This window comes from Lytechinus pictus, chromosome 14 (genome assembly GCF_037042905.1).
Source record: "Lytechinus pictus isolate F3 Inbred chromosome 14, Lp3.0, whole genome shotgun sequence".
NCBI lineage: Eukaryota > Metazoa > Echinodermata > Echinoidea > Temnopleuroida > Toxopneustidae > Lytechinus > Lytechinus pictus.
The window spans coordinates 4,861,264-4,879,791 of NC_087258.1; the positions used below are offsets into that span (position 1 = coordinate 4,861,264).

General features: G+C 46.7%; 1 protein-coding gene across 1 annotated transcript; it reads left to right on the top strand.

Annotated features, from left to right (window-relative positions):
- The first annotated feature begins 4,295 nt into the window (after positions 1-4,295).
- LOC135156679 (uncharacterized) lies at positions 4,296-18,275 on the top strand. The gene is made up of 2 exons (XM_064109639.1): positions 4,296-4,362; positions 14,068-18,275. The coding sequence occupies exon 2, from the start codon at positions 14,068-14,070 to the stop codon at positions 16,654-16,656; it is 2,589 nt and encodes an 862-aa protein (XP_063965709.1). The 5' UTR covers positions 4,296-4,362; the 3' UTR covers positions 16,657-18,275.
- Positions 18,276-18,528: the final 253 nt, after the last annotated feature.

Here is an 18,528-nt window from a genome sequence, read left to right on the forward strand (position 1 = left end):
TTTGCTGAGAAGTGAGATAAAATAAAAAAAAGTCAGTGAGATAAACAACAGCAAGCCTAAGGCTAAATTTCTACAAATACAAGGCTTCATTTTTCAGTGTCCGGACACCAAACCCCTCATCGATGTTCCACAGATCCAAAACAAATTTCCTGAAAATGAATCCCAAATTTTCTGAAATTCATAGACAATTCCTGGAATTTTCCATTTTGATTTTTAATGAAAATTTGGCAATAATAATTAATACAGTGAGCCTAAATTTGGTCCAAGAAGTGACCAAAATCAAGAAATAAAACATTTTTGTTCGTCATGTCCTCTTGAAAAATAGGAACAAAATTACGAAATGACGAGGGCAGAAATTTTTGAGCTCCGACGACGGAGCCTATGTCTGGATCCGGAGGAAGATCTAATGTTAGATCTAAATCTTTGTAAAATATTACATGAATATTTTAAAGTTGCTACGGTAAATTGTCATTTAATTGTAATCATGGGCGGGTCCAGGATTTTCCAAAAGGGGAGGCACATTTTCCTGAGGAAAAAATTGACATGCAAAAATAAAAGGGACTTCACGTTCAAAGGGGGGGGGGGGGGCACACTTCTGCATTTCTACATTACAATTTTAAATTTTGCTTCTCAAGGGGCCCCCCTTGTAATTTTTGGATTTCCCTGAATTTCCTGGAATTTTTTTCATTTCTGGAACCTTTCCTGGAAAAAGTAAAAGTTTCTTGAATTGCGGGAAGAGTGGAAGCACCCCATCCTCTTGCACTCTCCAACCACTCTTTCTGTCTTGAGTCTACGCAACATTCATGTACAATGCACACTCAAAAAGACAGATCCATTCAGTTATTTGTTTTCATTTTAGACTTAGAAATCTTTTTTTTTTTTATTCACAAGAGCGCTCAAAAACTTTTAATTTTGAGCATATTTTTGTGAGGCCCTCTGTGACTGATGCAGATTTTATCTCCACAGACTCTCTTTTTAATCTCTTTTTAATTAGAAAACAATTATAAATTTCAAGAATTCAATTTAGTTTTGTGCCAAGGCATTTTTTTATGATGATGAATTCACTGTATGGTCAAAATTGACTGTTCCAAAATATCAAGTATTCATCCAGTCTAGATCAAGAGAAAATTGACAATCTTGTTGACAATCTTGTTCACCACACAGGTTACTAACTGTGGACAATGTTATCACAACCTTGTGATAAAAGTGGTGTTAGCTTAGCACTGCATTTTGTAAAAGTGGTTTAAGACCACATGGATGTTATCACAACCTTGTAGTATTGGACAAGTGCCCCTATCATACCACTAGTTGCATGTCCGGACAGGTTGGGTATCTAGACCAAAAATTTCTTCGACTAGGCCAAGTAATTTGAAATGGTTTGGAATTAAAATCAATTCTTTGTAGTTTTTCAAAGAAACTTTAAAGGCCTAATTTAGCATACATGTACATGTAGACCTCTACTCTGTTGATATGTATGGTGTGATAACTAAGTAATTACAAAAGCCAATGATAATACGTGCTTAGTTGACAAGATAATCATTGATGCACCAAACTTATCTAAGTTAGATCTAAATGTAGATTTTTTTTTCAATTTGATTGTGGAAAATAAAATAGGCCCTACATGTAATTGCTGCCGATTGATCTGTTTTGGATGAGAGGAACTACTGGATAAGCCAGTAAGCTGTGTAAGTATGATTGTTTGATTTTCATCATGATTGTAATAAGATGTGATTATATTACATACATGTAGGGCTACATTGTGCAGTCAATCTTTCTTATTTCCTTGAAATGTTCTCCTTTAAATCTTTCATCATGTATCATTCCGCCTGTCTTCTGACCGCATTTTGTGCAATGTTGGATGAGTTCGACTCTCATGAAGTTCCAAATTTAAATTAAGAACTTTCATTGGTGGCAACAGCATAAAATGAGGGTCAATCTCTCACTCTCTACCTATTGTTTCTTTTATTTCATATTTAGTGTACATGTAATGATAATATAGTTGGATCATGCGTTAATTTAGATAGTTTTAAAGAGGTTGTTTTATTAAGCAAATACATTTTAATGCCAATATGAACTTTATATGGCATTGGATGGGTGAGGAGGTGCCATGGCCACATTAGTTTAGTCTGCAGGCACAGACCGAATGAAACTTGTTCTAAGTGTGGCTCCACGTAAGGACTAGCACATACAATACTTGCTGTCTGAGCGAGAGGGCTTTCAGTACACAAGGCATGAGTAGGACGACAAGAACACACTTGTCGCAGCGTCAAGATTGGGTGGTCCTTTTCAGGACCAACATTTGCCCAAGAAAGATACATGATGACCATGAAACCTACTACACTATCTCAGATGTTTTTTGCTACACTATTCTTTTTTGCCATGGAAACTTCCAGAACAACATCTGAGATGGTACAGAGATTGAAGATTTTTGGTCTAGAAAATGTGCAAAGTATTGGCAGTGCAGAAATGAAAGTAATATAAAAAAAAAAAAGGAAGCTACATGCAAATCAACTGGATTACTAAACTCATTTGTCCATGTACTGACACCATGAAAGCATTTAGGGTTATCATAGACTTGGTGGTCAATGATGTTCGAATATGCCTCGTGAGAATTGAACTCACCCAGTACACAACAAAGAGTTTGTAGCCAAATTGGTACTAGGCTAGACAGGAATAACCATTTCTAGGGATTTATTTAACAATTTCTGACATTTTACTAAGTGAGAGAAGCCAACACAGTTCAGCAAAACAACCAAATACAGATACTAAAGCTTTTGGTCTAGTACTGTACTAGGCCTACTTGGGTATTTCACTTTCCTTCGGAATAGTTTTACATCACGGTGGCAACTATAAGGATAACCCTGGCCTGTATCATATATGAAAATAAAATAAAGCATGTTGATCTCGAGAGCAACGAGGTACATGTATGTAAGGCATTGAAATGGTATAAAATCCAAAGAACACCATGGTATGTTTTTACAGGGCATAAAGGGTAGAAATATTAAGAACGCTATGAAAAATTCTGTAGCGATAGGAATATAAGGGGAAACTAGCACTAGCCTTATTCTGGTGACAACTGACAAGACCACTTATCCAATGTAAAATTTTATGATATAAGTAACCTAACGTTTATCCTCATTTAGTAAACCTTGTGCTGTGTGGTGATTGAAATGAATAAATATTTATTTACTTTCTTTTTTTTTATGTTCTTTTGATCTAAACTGGATAAAGCACTTCACTATTTGGTACAGTCCTGGTTGTAAATTCACTTTATGCATTGGCCCCAAGCCCCCAAAATAAATTGAATTCTTGAAATTAATTTTGTTCTTAATAAAAATAAGGTTAGTAGAATATCTGCATTCTGCACAGCACTTATCTCTCTTTCCATCAATTAATAGGCAATATATGTTTCATCTTCAAAATCTAAATTCACAGGTTTGATTCAAATTGTCATAGTTGATTTTAATATTAAATGAACATAATTCCCAATTAAGGATACCAATCATCTTTCCTATAACATGTTTGCATACATTTTTTGCCTACATTTTGTCATGTTTATTTTAACTCACTGCAGCTGCATGTAGATCTAGATCTCACGTTAGATCTATTTGGTATTATTAATAGATCTACATGATCTAGTAACATTTTTTGCTGTACATTAATTGGGCCACATGCAAAACCACCAAGTTGATGATATGTGCCGCCCTGTGGCCTATTTAAATATCAGAAACCAAAAATAAATAAATAATTAATTAATGATTAAGGGCCCACTCAGTCAAACTCAAACTAAAGACAGGCAAAAATCTACAATAAGAATTTAGGACATGAAACTAGTATTTATGGCACCACATGACATTCCGGTACATACTCACCTCTCGCTCTCCAAACGACCCGTGGGGGCCAGCAGAACCTTACATCCAGCCCGACAGTTCCGGGGAAAATTAGTGCAGCGTCCCGCTCGCTACCAGCAGCAGTGAGCATTTGCGGCTTGCGACGAACTCGGTTGCCATTTTTCAAATCAACGATATTTCACGATTTTCGTTATAAGATTGTACAAATTTGATAAATTTAGGTGGCCGCTAATATATTGATATGGATGTGCAGTGTGAAAATAAATTTCTAACGTCGATTTCCGATATAATTATAAAAAATGATTCAAAATTTTACACGCATTTCCAATGGTAGCAGTCGACAAAAAGGCCCGGTTGGAACTATTCGAGATCCTTCAAATTTGACCTTTGACCCCTGTTGTCGCAACCTTGTTTATATAGGGCCGGCCTTGCATGCCTTGGCTCATTGTATTTGAAGCTGAACTCACACGGAATAGACAGGATCTAAGGACATCACTCCAGGAAACTACTGGTAGGTGATTTATTCCTTATATTCTAGCTTCAGGTATCAACCTAGTGGTCACGCTGGGGGCGCGACCGCTACAGTGGCGCTGCGAGCCTGACTGTGCCTGCTTTTGTGGGCATTTTAGGCCAATTTCTGAAAATTAAAATTGGGATATTGATTGATTGTCTCGCGGTGAGCAAGGCCCCCCGTATTCGCATCGGACGTGCATTTCCCTATGCCCCGCTGCGTGGGGGGAAACGGTCGCCGCTGGAGAGGGTAAAATCAGGGAGGAAATTGGGGTGATTTTGGTAGATAGGGTCCAGTTATTAGGGTCCTGTCGATTTATATATATATTCTGTGAATATCGGGGAAGGTGGTGTGTATGTGTGTCCCGAGTTAGACTAGGTAAGTTTGACTTGGGACATTTTTTCGATAGTCGTCGCCTCTCTTTTTTGGAGGTTTCCGTCGCGGGGACTGATGGTAGTTCCGGTACCGTGACGGAAATTTCCACAAAGGAGAAGGAGAACACATGTCGTGGAGTTGTGTGTTTGTTGTCGTTGTTTGCTATTTATTTCTGTTTCTTGTTGTGGCTGTGTGTTTCACGTTAGTGTGATTGTATTTTTTACGTGTGTTTTTGGTTGTTTTGGTGATTTTGGTGTCGTTTTGTGAGTGATTTGTGATTGCACTATTTGTGTTAGGGTGCAGGGTGCGGAAGGGTAAGGGTGGTACGGCTGGGCCGGAAGACGGCACGGAGCGGGATCCACGTAGACGTAGCGGGGCTGCCGCGGAGGGATACGTTCCGACCTCACTGCTGGCACAGACGCCATCTTGTCCTCCATCGTTGAGCAATCGTCGACCAATTCATTTTTACGGACGAAAAAATTGATTTGAGAACCAATTTGAGCAGAGGAAGGTGTGGGAAGTACAGAAATAGGTAGGATTTTAATCATACTATTTTCCGATTAGTATATTTGTGGTGTAGTGGTTGTTTTAGCGTGTTGTTTTGCTCCTCGAAGTTGGGTTTATTGTTAGGCATATCTAGATTAGATCTAGAACACGGGCAGCCCCACTCGTTCACTTTCGAGTGGGGTAGGAAGTGTGTGTGTGGATATACGGTGTTGGGTGTTTGCGACGTAGGTGGCGTAGTGTGTGAACCCACCCACTCACTGTAGTGGGGAGTTCAGAGAAAAAAAAAAAAAAAAAAATCAAAGAAAGAAAAAGAAAGATTATTTGGAGAGAGTGTGGGGTGACTCGGTGTGCATGAAATATTGTGTGTGCTGAACTTGGACTCCAGTGTGATAGAACCAGCTTCGAGGATTAATAAAATAAATAGGTAAATTAATAAAAGACAAGTTAGGCTTAGAGGTTAATATAAATATTTTTAGAACTAAAATCATTCTTTTTGGCAGTGCTAGCGCAAACTATTAACAACAGCCGGACTAAACTAATCTAATTAATAATAAAAGCTAGACTTTTATGCCATAAATTGGGTTCGCTTTTGGACCTAATTTTTTGGGATAGTTTTTTTGGATAACTTTAGCAGGTTTTGGTCGGGCTAATTACTGTGCCTAACCATTAACTGTTAAAGGTATATTTTTAGACTCTTTACCGGTTATTAGTTGCTAAAAAGAAAATAAAACGAATTTTAAACATAAATTGGGTTTGCTTTTGGACCTAATTTTTTGGGATAGCTTTTTTGGATAACTTTAGCAGGTTTTGGTCGGGCTAATTACTGTGCCTAACCATTAACTGTTAAAGGTATATTTTTGGACTTATACAGGGTTTATAATTTTAGTTGCTAAAAAATAAAAGAATTGTTATAAAATAAATTGGGTCTGCATTTGGACCTAATTTTTTGGGATAGCTTTTTTGGATAACTTTAGCAGGTTTTGGTCGGGCTAATTACTGTGCCTAACCATTAACTGTTAAAGGTATATTTTTGGACTTATACCGGGTTTATAATTTTAGTTGCTAAAATTAAAAGAATTGTTATAAAATAAATTGGGTCTGCATTTGGACCTAATTTTTTGGGATAGCTTCTCTGGGATAAATTTAAGTAGGTTTTTGGTCGGGCTTATTATTGTGCCTAACCGTAAACTGATTGGGGTATACTTTTGGACCTTTTTTGTAATTTAGTTGCCAAAAGAAAATAAAAGAAAGAATTTAATAAGCTAGATTGGGTTAGATTGAGACCTAGTTTTAGAATAGCTTTTGGATAATTTCAACAGGGGTTTGGTTGGGCTCAGTATTGGGCCTAACTTAACCTTGCTAGGATAACCCCAATTAGGGTAAACCCAACATGGACGGGGAAGAGAAAATCCCCATTAATGTGTGCTCCTTTGAGGAGTTTAGGTCGCTAGGGCTAAGCTCAGCCCTAGCCGGGATAATTCAGGGGGTCAGACTGGACCATGGGGAGATAACCCCTGAGCTTTTTGAGAGCAGTCCAGTGCTGTGTAACAATCGAGAACTAGCCGCACGAGTGGACTTTTCGGGGGGCACCCAGGGGGGAGAGTCTAGTATTTTCATCACTCCCAGGGGGCGCCCCACCATGAGCACCCCTCGCAGGGAACCCGACCAGAATGGGGCGGGGCCAGGGGGTGCTTACCCATATGATCATTACCCACCTCCTGCGGCAGGCCAGTCTAGTGGGTCCTGGGGCGCCAGCCCTTCGCACCTCCGGGGAGAGAGGGGGCACCAGCCCCCAAGCACCCGAGGGGCAGGCATGGGGGGTGGTGTAGAGCCGAGGGTCAGACCCAGGCATCTAATAGGTGAAGAGGCTAATGAGGCCCATGGGAATAGATGCGGGCAGGTAAGTGGTGATTCCAGCGAGTGGTCCGGGGGTGATGACTTCCCCGCTAGGCATCCCTCCCTGGGGGGGAGGCAGGGGATAAGGACCAGGGTAGGAGATGGGAGGGGGTCCTCAGCCCCACCCCCTACCCCAGACTACAGCGCAAGAAATGTGCGGGCGGGTATGACACGCCCAGCCCAGCACAGTTCATCTTCACCACCTAGTAGCCCGGCGGCGTCACCGGCGAACTCTAGTGCTTCCTCGGGAAGGGGGACTGGCGGTGGGTTACCTTATTGCACGCTCCCAAAGTCCCTCACTTTCGACGGCAAGGGTAACTGGAGGGCTTTCTTTAGGAAGTTCTCAGCCTTTGCTGATCACCACAATTGGAATGCCGCGGAGCGCGTAAGCCACAGTGGCGTAGCTAGGATTTTTTTCCTGGGGGGGCACTGGGGGGTCCTTGCTTTTTCAGGGGGGGGGGCACCATTTTTTCGGTGTGTGTGTATGTGTCACAAGGGCGGATCCGACTTTCGCCAATAGGGGACGGTGCCCGAAATTATCTTCACCTATATTTTCCCCGATCAGTTACTTCTTAGTTTTATTCTTATAAAACAACATTAACATGAAATAATCTCATAAGCCTTATAAAAAGTGTGAGCGCGAATCGCGAGCGATTTTTTTTTTACTTTCATGTATTTTGTCCTGAAAATTTAATATTCTGGGCAATGTTATGTATGATCCTGAACAAGATTCGTATGTAACTAGATGGTTACTGCGAACGCCAAGCGCGAGCATAATTTATTATTAACTGTTCTAGCATTATCGAAAAGGGACCTGTTTCAATAATTATTTCAATAATGCGAGCGCGAAGCGCGAGCAAATTTTTTTGACATTCCGACTTAAAAATGGTCATTCTAAGCAGTTTTTGTATTAATGAATGGGATATGTATGTAACAATCAATTGATGCGAGCGCGAAGCGCCAGAGGTAGAAAATTGAGATTTCAGACCTAAAAGCGGGACACTCTATTCATATTTTGTAAATCATAAATAGGATATAGTTAATTGGGTATCATTAATAATGCGATCATGAAGCGTGAGCAGACAATTATTGATATTCTGATGTGAAACTGGATAATTTAAGTACATTTTAAATAAAGAACATGCAGGCTATCGCGCATGTTTTAGATTTAGACCTAGAATCTGGGCATTCTGAATACATTTGTTTAATGGAACATTATGGAATACACCTAGACAATATAAAATTGGCAAATCAAACAATGTGACCACGCAGCGTGAGCTTAAAATGCTGATATGTAGACCATAAAAACAAACATTTTACAGAGCACTTAAATTTGTAAATGAAAAAAAAATAATGAAAGCACGATGTCCGAGCTAAAATATGTTTTGTATATAGACTTCAAAACTTGCTCCATATCAGCCTATTGAGCAAGATATGAATCTCATCGAACAGGCAATTCTGGCGCGAAGCGCAAGCAAAAATTTTATATGGTAACATGAAAGATTTTTTTTTTGCAAGTCTTCCCCTCACATTATATCATTCACTCGTCTTCCTCCTCTTATTTTCCTCTTCTTCTTTTTTCTTCAGTCTTTCTTCTTTTTTTCTTTTTTTCTTTTCTTCTTTCTCCCTTTTTTTTTTTTGCTCTGCCATTTTTTTTCAGGGGGGGCACCTGGGGGGGCACACCAAATCTCAGGGGGGGCACGTGCCCCCCCATGCCCCCCCGTAGCTACGCCACTGGTAAGCCAGCTATACTGGGGCCTGAAAGGGAAGGCAGAAGATTATCTGTTAATGGTCCTAGATCAAGAGCCCAATCTGCTTTATGCAGACGTGATAGCCAGGCTGCAGCACAGGTTCGGGGAGGAAGGTCTTTCCGAATCTGCTCAGCTGGAGTTTGTGGCGGCCAAGCAGGGACCCACCGAGTCCCTGCCGGAATGGGCCGACCGGGTACTCCAACTAGCGGCGCGAGCATTTCCAGGGGTCGATGGCCCCTACCCGCATAGGCAGGCGGTCCTTCGCCTGTGCCAGGGCGCCCTCAACCGAGAGGCGGGGTGCCATGCGCTTACGCGTAATCCGTCAACTGTTAACGAGGCACTTAAGTATATTGAGTGGCACCAACACGTGCACCGCGCAATGTACGGGCGGGCAAGGCCAGTCAAGGCAGTGTCGCGAGTAAATGAAGAGGAGGGGGAGGTCCGCAAAGTGGAACTGCCCCAATCCTCTTGTACGCCTGAAGGGGGAAGCGAACAATGCGGCCCTTGAGCGAAGGTTGGTGAACCTAGAACGCAAGACCGATGAACGCTTGGGCCACATCGAGCGGGATCTGCAGCGTCTGGGTGGTTTGGAACGGGACCTCAAGAAGGTCCTGGAGGCTATCCAGACTAGGCCCCAACCAGCGCGTGAACGCGGGAGGTCACCCGGTCGGGATCGGTGTTATGAGTGCGGCGGCATTGGCCACTACAGGAACAAATGTCCCTCGGTCCAGGAGAACAGGGCCAAGGTACAAGTTTCCTTCGTGGAGGACCAAGAGGAGGAAAACTCCAGCGGGTCGGAGGAGCTGGCCAGCCCCCGGCCCCCACCGCCAGAGGCCGAATAGCCGGTTCTACACAATCAAGTAGCTCCGAGGAGCCACCCGTAGGCTCATCCGACGGAGCAGCAGAGGGCGTGCCGGAGCGCCTGTTAGTTTTTGAGGATATTGTAACCGAGATCGCAGCTTATGTAGAGGGTGTAACGGCAGCAGCGGCGGGGGACCCAGTTGGTACCTCGGATACCCGAATATCCGACCTGGGTGAAGCCAGTCCGGACTCAGTTCCAGATGCTCTCCCTGGGCCCGGGCATGCAAGCGAGATTGAAGAGGTAATGGTGTGTAGGTTGGAGTCGCGATCTACTCTCAAGGTCTCAGTTGTTGTAGGGGGGCAGCCAGTAAGCGCAGTTGTCGATACCGCCGCCGAGGTATCCATCATCTCGGATAGGCTCCTGCAGTCACTGGATCCCCAGCCCCCTAAATTGAGAGAAGTGATCCTACATGCAGCGGGACGGGATATGAAGATGAGGGGGACAATTGTCGGTCCCCTTTCCATCGAACTTGGGAACCAGACGTTCTCAGAGGAAGTATATGTAGCCCCTATAGCTGATCATATGCTGCTGGGGTTAGACTTCCTTAGCAAGCGCAAGGCTGCGATTCACCTCCAAGACCCCCATATGCAGTTGGGAGGCCAGAGAATTCCGCTGTGGTATAGTGATGATCCTGGGCGACAGATCGCCCGGGTTCACGTGCACAAGCGGGTTATTATTCCGCCTAATGCCATCAAGCGAGTCACTGGCATTTTAGATCAACGTTTAGGTGATTTCATGTTTAATCCACAGGACAGTTTACCGGTCCTGGTTCCTAGTTCGGTTCACCGGGCCGGGAAAATGTTGGAGTTCTACGTTGTAAACCCAACTGATAGGCACCTCAAGATAACCTGCTCTGAGGTGCTGGGGGAAGCCGAAGAAATAAAGGGGGAGGAGATGGGATCGTTTCCTGTCGAAAAGAGGGTTCTTCAACTAAGCATTGATGAGGGAGGCGAGTTGCCTCCTCACTTAGAAGTCTTGTTTGAACAATCCGCAAACCATCTGTCGCAGGCGGAGCAGGGGAAACTCCGGGACCTCTTAATTCGGTTCGCAGGAGTATTTGCGAAAGATGAGTTTGACTTGGGAAACTTCGGGGAAGTTGAGCATTCCCTGGACACTGGGGACGCTGCCCCAGTTAAGCAAAAAATGAGGCGCACCCCTTTGAATTTTGCTAATGAGGAAAAGGCGCATCTGGACAAGATGGTTCAGGCAGGGATAATACAGCCGTCCCAGTCTGAATGGGCATCTGCCCCCGTCCTGGTCCGGAAACGGGATGGAGGTGTCCGGTGGTGCATTGACTACCGGGCATTGAATGCTGTCACCCGTAAGGATGTGTACCCACTCCCGAACATCGAGGAGTGCTTCGACACACTAGCGGGTAATGCCTGGTTTTCAAAGCTGGGTGCAAATTCGGCTTACTACCAGGTGAAAATCAAAGCGGAAGATCGCAAAAAGACCGCGTTCACCACCAAGTACGGATTATATGAATTCGTGCGCATGGGCTTTGGCCTATGCAATGCGCCGGCAACCTTTTCCCGGGCAATGGATTTGATCTTGCGGGGGATCACTTGGCAGATTGCCCTGGCCTTCCTGGATGACGTAATTGTCCTGGGAAGGAATTTCGAGGATCACCTAGCCAACCTGGAAGAAGTTCTAGGTAGGTTTGCCAAGTTTGGGCTTTAATTGAAGCCCAAGAAATGCGTCTTCTTTCAGAAGAAAGTAGAGTTCTTGGGGAGGGAGGTCAGTGCCAACCGGGTTCAGCTTCGTGAGGAGCATATCCGGGTGGTGCAGGAATGGCAAGTCCCCAGGACAACGAAGCAGGTGGAACAGTTCCTGGGCCTGGCGAATTACCATCGGTCATTTATCAAGGGGTTTGCCGGGATAGCGGTTCCCCTGTATCGCATAACGGGCAAGCAGCCATACCATTGGGGAGTAGAGCAGCAACAATCCTTTGAAGCGATTAAGCAGCGGCTGACCGAGGCGCCGGTTCTGACCATGCCCAACGTACAGGACATGTTTGTTCTGGACACGGATGCCTCTAATGATGCCATCGGGGCGGCGCTCCTCCAACTGCAGGAGGGGCAGGAGCGGGTGGTGTCTTATGGCAGCTGCGCACTTACGGCAGAGCAGCGGAGGTACTGTGTGACCAGGAGGGAGCTGCTGGCGGTGGTCAAGTTCACTCGCCAGTATCGCCATTACCTACTGGGAAAACCGTTCCTGGTAAGGACTGATCATAGCAGCCTCACCTGGCTCCTCCATTTTAAATATCCCCAGGGGCAGTTAGCTCGATGGATGGAGGAGCTCAGTCAATATGACATGCGCTTGGAGCATCGCCCTGGCAAGAAACATGCCAACGCTGATGCTCTGTCTCGGGTTCCATTGCCCGAGGGGCTCTGCGAAGAATATCGCTTGGGTTTCGATCTACAGCAATTGCCTTGTGGCGGCTGTGGATACTGCTCCAAAGCTCACCAAAACTGGTCCGCATTCGGCGAGGTGGTGGACGATGTCGTGCCTCTCGCGGGGCGAGCAGCAAAGGTGGGGATTCCCACTGGGCCAGTAGGCCCGGAAGATGGCCTGGTAGTAACGCACTTGGAGATCTGTACAAGTCCGGAAGGGTTCATCGTTGAGCCGGTCACTGTGAGGCCAGTGAGCGTTACCGACGGGCCATTGCCCATTGACCGGGTTCGGGATGAACAAGGGAAGGATCCTACCCTGACTCCACTAGCGAAGTGGCTAAGAACAAAAGAGGAACCGGATGAAGCTACCATACTTTTGTGGGGCCCTGAGGAGAAGTATCTCTGGGTCAACCGGTCTCTATTCGAACTGACGGACGAGGTGATTTGCATGCAAGAGGAAGGCCAGGGCACACGGCTGTTGGTGCCCAGGTCCCTCCGGGAGGAAGTAATACATGCCAACCATGACCTTCCAGCAGCGGGACACCCGGGTCGAGACCGTACAAAGGCCTATCTGCGCGCCAAGTATTTCTGGTATAAGATGGGGAAGGATGTGACTGGGTATGTCCGGTCATGTTCTGCCTGTAACCAGAATAAGAAGTCCACAAGATATGGTAGGAGCCCTTTACGCAACTATCATGCTGGGATACCGATGGAGCGGGTCCATCTGGATTTTCTGGGGCCTTTGCCCAAGTCGTCCAGGGGTAACGAAAACATACTCATGATGGTGGACCAGTTCACCAAATGGGTAGAGTGCATTCCGCTACCGTCGCAGACAGCAGAGGAGACGGCTCGCGCAGCGGTAGGCGAATTCTTTTGCCGTTTCGGATACCCGCTGGCCATCTTTACGGACCAGGGGCGAAACTTTGAGAGTAACCTCTTCAAGGGGATTTGCGAAGCGCTCCTGATCCACAAGGCGAAGACCACACCGTACCGACCATCAGGCAATGGCCAAGTGGAACGGTACAATCGCACCTTGATGGACGCGATTCGCTGCTATGTTGGTCGGACCCAAAACAAATGGGACGAGTTTCTCCCTCAGATAGCGGGGGCCTTGAGGGCCACCGTTAACCGCCACACGGGTTATACAGCCAACCGTCTGATGCTTGGACGGGAAGTGAACCAGCCCGCCCATCTTATGTATCCTCTGCCGGGAGAACCAATGTTTCTTGATAGTGGAGAGTACTTAGGGAGACTGACTAAGGCAACCCAAATCGCCCATGAAGTCGCCCGGGCCACTCTCAAGAATACTCAGCGTCGCATGAAGCGCGATTACGATATACATTCTTACCGTCGTCAGTATGGAGAAGGTGATCCTGTCTACATCTTGGACACCGCCAAGGTCAAGGGTAAGTGTAAGAAGTTGAGCCGCCCTTGGAAGGGTCCAGGTAAGGTGGTTAAACAGCTAACGCCTGACCTGTATCGGGTAAAATTGCGAAATTCAATATCGACTGTCCATCAGGATAGGATGAAGCCATGCCGTGACCGTGAAGTTCCAGACTGGTGTCAGGGGTCAGATGAAGTGGATGCAGAGACGCTCTACTGCACCTGTCGTCAACCCTATGATGAAACCAGGTTCATGATCGGCTGCGATAAATGCGACGACTGGTTCCATGGGGACTGTGTGGGCGTGACCCCAGGGGAGAGTCTTAACATTGATAAGTATTACTGCCCCCTTTGCACGAAGAAAGAGTGAGGGAGTGATTGGTACTTCCGGGTGGGCATCTCATTTCCATTGGGGCGTAATGGTCCTGGGTTACTGAAATGAATTTCTTATTGGGATAATGAATTCCTAATCACCCGGTTTGTGATTTGCCGAATACTTATCATATTTTTCCGTTCTCCCTTTTTGTCTTTTCTGCAGATGGAGGAAGCGGTTAACCTTCCGCTACCCTCTGATGGGGAACTCGAGGGCTCGGCGGGGGAGGAAGACAATCCGATCCTTTCTCTGGGCCAAGTTGATCTGGGGACAAGTGCTCCGGACCAATGCGAGGGGGTAGGACCCGCCCCTTCACAGGTAATGGGGGCTGGGGAGCCTGTTACGGCTTCCCCAGTTATTGGGGATATCGCGGGGGCCCAAGCGGCACCCTACAAAGGGGGAGTTTCTAGAACGCCTCCAGGGTTTGAGGACATAGGGAGGTTTAATCGGTCCTTCCCGGAAAAACAAATGCGCTGTTTGGAGGCGTTGGAGTGGCTCGTGCAGGGCCAGCTCCTTCCATATCCGGGCGCGATAGTTAGGATGGTCCAATCTGGGCTACCCTGGGACTTGGTCCTGGGATTCGTGGACAGGGCATATGCGCGGGCGGTGGAGATGGCGGATGCGGGTTGGGTCCGCTGTCTACACGAATACCTTGGGGGGCGGCTGTCTCCTGATCAATACGGGAATCGGTTTCCGTTATTGGACGAAGGGGGTGGGAACGATGGGTTGGTGTTTTTCGACCCCGACACTCCTTGGTGGGAACCCGCCATGGAGAGGCAACGTCGTTTCCCTCGAGGTTTGGCTTATCTGCCTCACTTCGAGGGGAGGGTATCCACGGCGACAGCGTCGGCGCCATGGTTTCAGGACGAGCCGGTTCCTGAGGCCTCGACTGCGACGTGCAATTTGGAGCAGGTGGGACTTAGTCCGGAACCAGCTCCAACTGCTCCGGAAGCCGCCTCAGATCCGGAGGAGGAGGATATGGATACTGGGCCACAAGCGGCTGCGTCTGAGGCTCCGCCTTCCGATAACCCGGAGGTCCCATCCGAGCACACAAAGGTCCCTGAAGCCCAGGCTGAGGAACCGTCCACGGGGGGTAGGTCCATCATGCGTGAGAAGGGGGAGGCGGGTAGGCGAGGCCGGGCAGGGGCACCTGCCAGCCCGGGTAAACGCGCGTTAAGCGGGGCTATTGGAGGGCCGGCTCACAAGCGGAAGGCGAGGGGACCTTGTCCTCTTTGCCAGCAGCGGCCCCACCAAAAGTTGAAGGTGCATGTGTATCGTCACATGCCGCCAGCACTCCGTTTGGGGCTTGATAGACCCGTTGGGGAGGAGCTTCCTCTCCTGGAGGTAATGGGGTGTCTCCGATTTTTGGCCCAGTGTTTTACAGGTAGTCCTGACCTGGATTCGCTGGTTAAGTTTGTGAATCTGAAGGCCCCCGACAACTGGAATTGGTACATTCCGCCGTCCATGGAGGAGGAGATGTTCCGTTTTCTAGGACAGCTGGGAGCATTCCGTCCCAGTAGTATTTCGGTGCGTCCCCTTAATTCTGTTGCCGCATTACTCCATTGGCGAGTATTAGCATTCCTGGTGGGGCAGCTTACTGAGGAAGAAATTCGTCAGTTGCACCACCTTGGGGGTTCCAGTGCCCCTGAGAAGGAGGAGGCTATGCCAGTCAGAACTGCGCAGCTTAAGCCGGCGGGGAGCACAGTCCCCTCGACGCCGGTAGTAAGGCCGAAGAGGCCCACATCATCTGGGCACGGCAGGGATTATGTCCCGGCTCATTCGGCTCCGGCTGCAGCGGGCGCGCCACCAGCTGCTAAAGGGGGAGTATCGGCTACCCCTGTGGCACCAAGGGGCTCGGTTCAGACCCGGGTTTGGAAACGAACCCCGGGGTCTACCCCAGAGGCCGGGCGCGTTTCGTTCGCGGAAGTCGCGGCAAAGCCCCCTATACCTCTGGCTGTTGACAGCCATTTCCACCTGGATTTCCTGGAGGGTCGTCTGGGACAGAAGGGCTGGAAATGTGCTGAGTCGACGGCGGGCAGGGAGCCTCGGGTCCCAGTCCGCCTGGTCGGAGGTGTCGCGAATTTCTGCGATCCCCGCAAATATAAGGGTATCCTGTTCCCGGAGGGCCGCAACTGGAAAGTCTCTGTGGGGGTACTCCCCCGCATGGCTTCCATTTTCGAAGAAGCTGACTTAGATGCCATGGGCCGATTGGCCTGTGACCCTAAGACTAGCGCGCTTGGGGAGATTGGTCTGGACTATTCTCTCCCACCCTCCACGTGGTCGAAGCAGCTTCTTGTGTATACGACCATCCTAGAGCAGGTCGGGGCTACTGGCAAAGTCCTGATACTGCATCTGCGGGGAGAAGACGGAAAAACTTCCGATGTCCCCTCGAGGATTGTTCGAGAAGCGACCAGGACGAGGGCCAACAGACATCAGCGGGTTCATATCCACTGTTGTACTCTTGGGCCTCTAGAGGTCGAGGCTTGGGGAAAAACTTTCCCCAATACCTACTTTAGCTTCGGCTGCAAGGTGAAACATTTCACCGGGGAGCAGCTGGACGCGTTGAGGAAGGTTCCTCTCTCCAAGTTATTGCTGGAGACTGATTCTCCATATCTTCCCGTAGGGGGGGTCAGATGTATGACCCCTGCATACATCGGGGAGGTGGGAGAATTTGTCGCCTCAGCTAGGCGCATGGGTTTCCTCACCCTCATGGAACGTGCCCGGATTAATCATCTGGCGCTCTATGGGGTGTAGTGAGGGTAGGAAAGGGGGATGGAGGAACTTTGTCCTCCATTTTTTCGAAGGGATTCTGATTCCCTTTGCATTTTTTGGGGTTAGGTTAGCGCGTTTAGGACCCTACATGTTTTCTGTACAGGAGGAGACCAGCTGGGTCGCCTCCTCTTGGTGTCTTTTGTGTTCGTTGTCTATGTTTTCGTTTATCTTTTTGTATATTTAGGCCATGTAGGAAATGCTTCATGGTCCGCTTTGGAGGGGAGTGTTTTAAATGGCCCTTTTCGCATAATGGCAGCGCTGACGCCCCCTTCCTGCACCTGGGGGACCTAGGTTGGGTACTGGTGCTCCAGTCTCTCAACCGAACGGGAATGCTATGTGTTGCACAGCCCGGGTAAGATGGTGCCTCGACAGGGGAGGGCCAGCGGCAGCCCACTGCTATGGGAAAGTGGAGCTTTCTGGGAAGGGGGGACCCTCCTGGGATATGGGATTTTGTATGGGTTTTATATTTTTATATATATATACCATTGTTCTATATGTTTTGTATGGGTTTTTTAAAGAACCTCAAAACTCTAGGTTTTTAGGTGTTATTACGGGTTTTTACCGTTTTCATGTTACGGGTTTTTAAAGTTTAAAGTGTTGAACAAGTTTTTAGCACAGTTGTGCCAAGTGTTTTGGATAGTTTTGGAGTTTTTATTTATAAAAGAACTGAATATGTTTATGGCTGATTACGGGTAGCAAATTATAATTAATTTTGGGAATGCAGACTTGGGACAGAACAATGCTGCATAAGTACTTTTTGCCAAATTTTAAGGAGCATTGTGTACATAAAAGACCAAAGGGAATTTTTAAATGGGCTTGTATTTACTCATGCCCAGCCGGGAGATAAGGTCTCCTGGTTGGGGTGCCTAGGGAGTGGAGAATTTTTTCCTCCCTCTGCCTGGTGTCTGGTTTGGATAGCGTCCATTTGGGTTGGAAACTCGAGGGACCGAGTTTTATAGAACGGGGGGGACTGTTGTAGTAAGTCACCCCACCCCCCATATAGGTCTTCCACCGGGAGATGGCGCTGGACCCCTTTTAGACGCTGGAGGACGTTGGATCCCTTGGCTCATTGTATTTGAAGCTGAACTCACACGGAATAGACAGGATCTAAGGACATCACTCCAGGAAACTACTGGTAGGTGATTTATTCCTTATATTCTAGCTTCAGGTATCAACCTAGTGGTCACGCTGGGGGCGCGACCGCTACATAACGTTAGATCTAGATCTACATGCAGCTGCAGTGAGTTAAAATAAACATGATAAAATGTAGGCAAAAAATGTATGCGAACATGTTATAGGAAAGATGATTGGTATCCTTAATTGGGAATTATGTTCATTTGATATTAAAATCAACTATGACAATTTGAATCAAACCTGTGAATTTAGATTTTGAAGATGAAACATATATTGCCTATTAATTGATGGAAAGAGAGATAAGTGCTGTGCAGAATGCAGATATTCAATTCTACTAACCTTATTTTTGATAAGAACAAAATTAATTACAAGAATTCAATTTATTTTGGGGGCTTGGGGCCAATGCATAAAGTGAATTTACAACCAGGACTGTACCAAATAGTGAAGTGCTTTATCCAGTTTAGATCAAAAGAATATAGAAAAAAGAAAGTAAATAAATATTTATTCATTTCAATCACCACACAGCACAAGGTTTACTAAATGAGGATAACGTTAGGTTACTTATATCATAACATTTTACATTGGATAAGTGGTCTTGTCAGTTGTCACCAGAATAAGGCTAGTGCTAGTTTCCCCTTATATTCCTATCGCTACAGAATTTTTCATAGCGTTCTTAATATTTCTACCCTTTATGTCCTGTAAAAACATACCATGGTGTTC

Bases quoted from the DNA above. Each gene is read 5' to 3' on its own strand.
- LOC135156679 (XM_064109639.1), top strand. From the start codon at position 14,068: ATGGAGGAAGCGGTTAACCTTCCGCTACCCTCTGATGGGGAACTCGAG.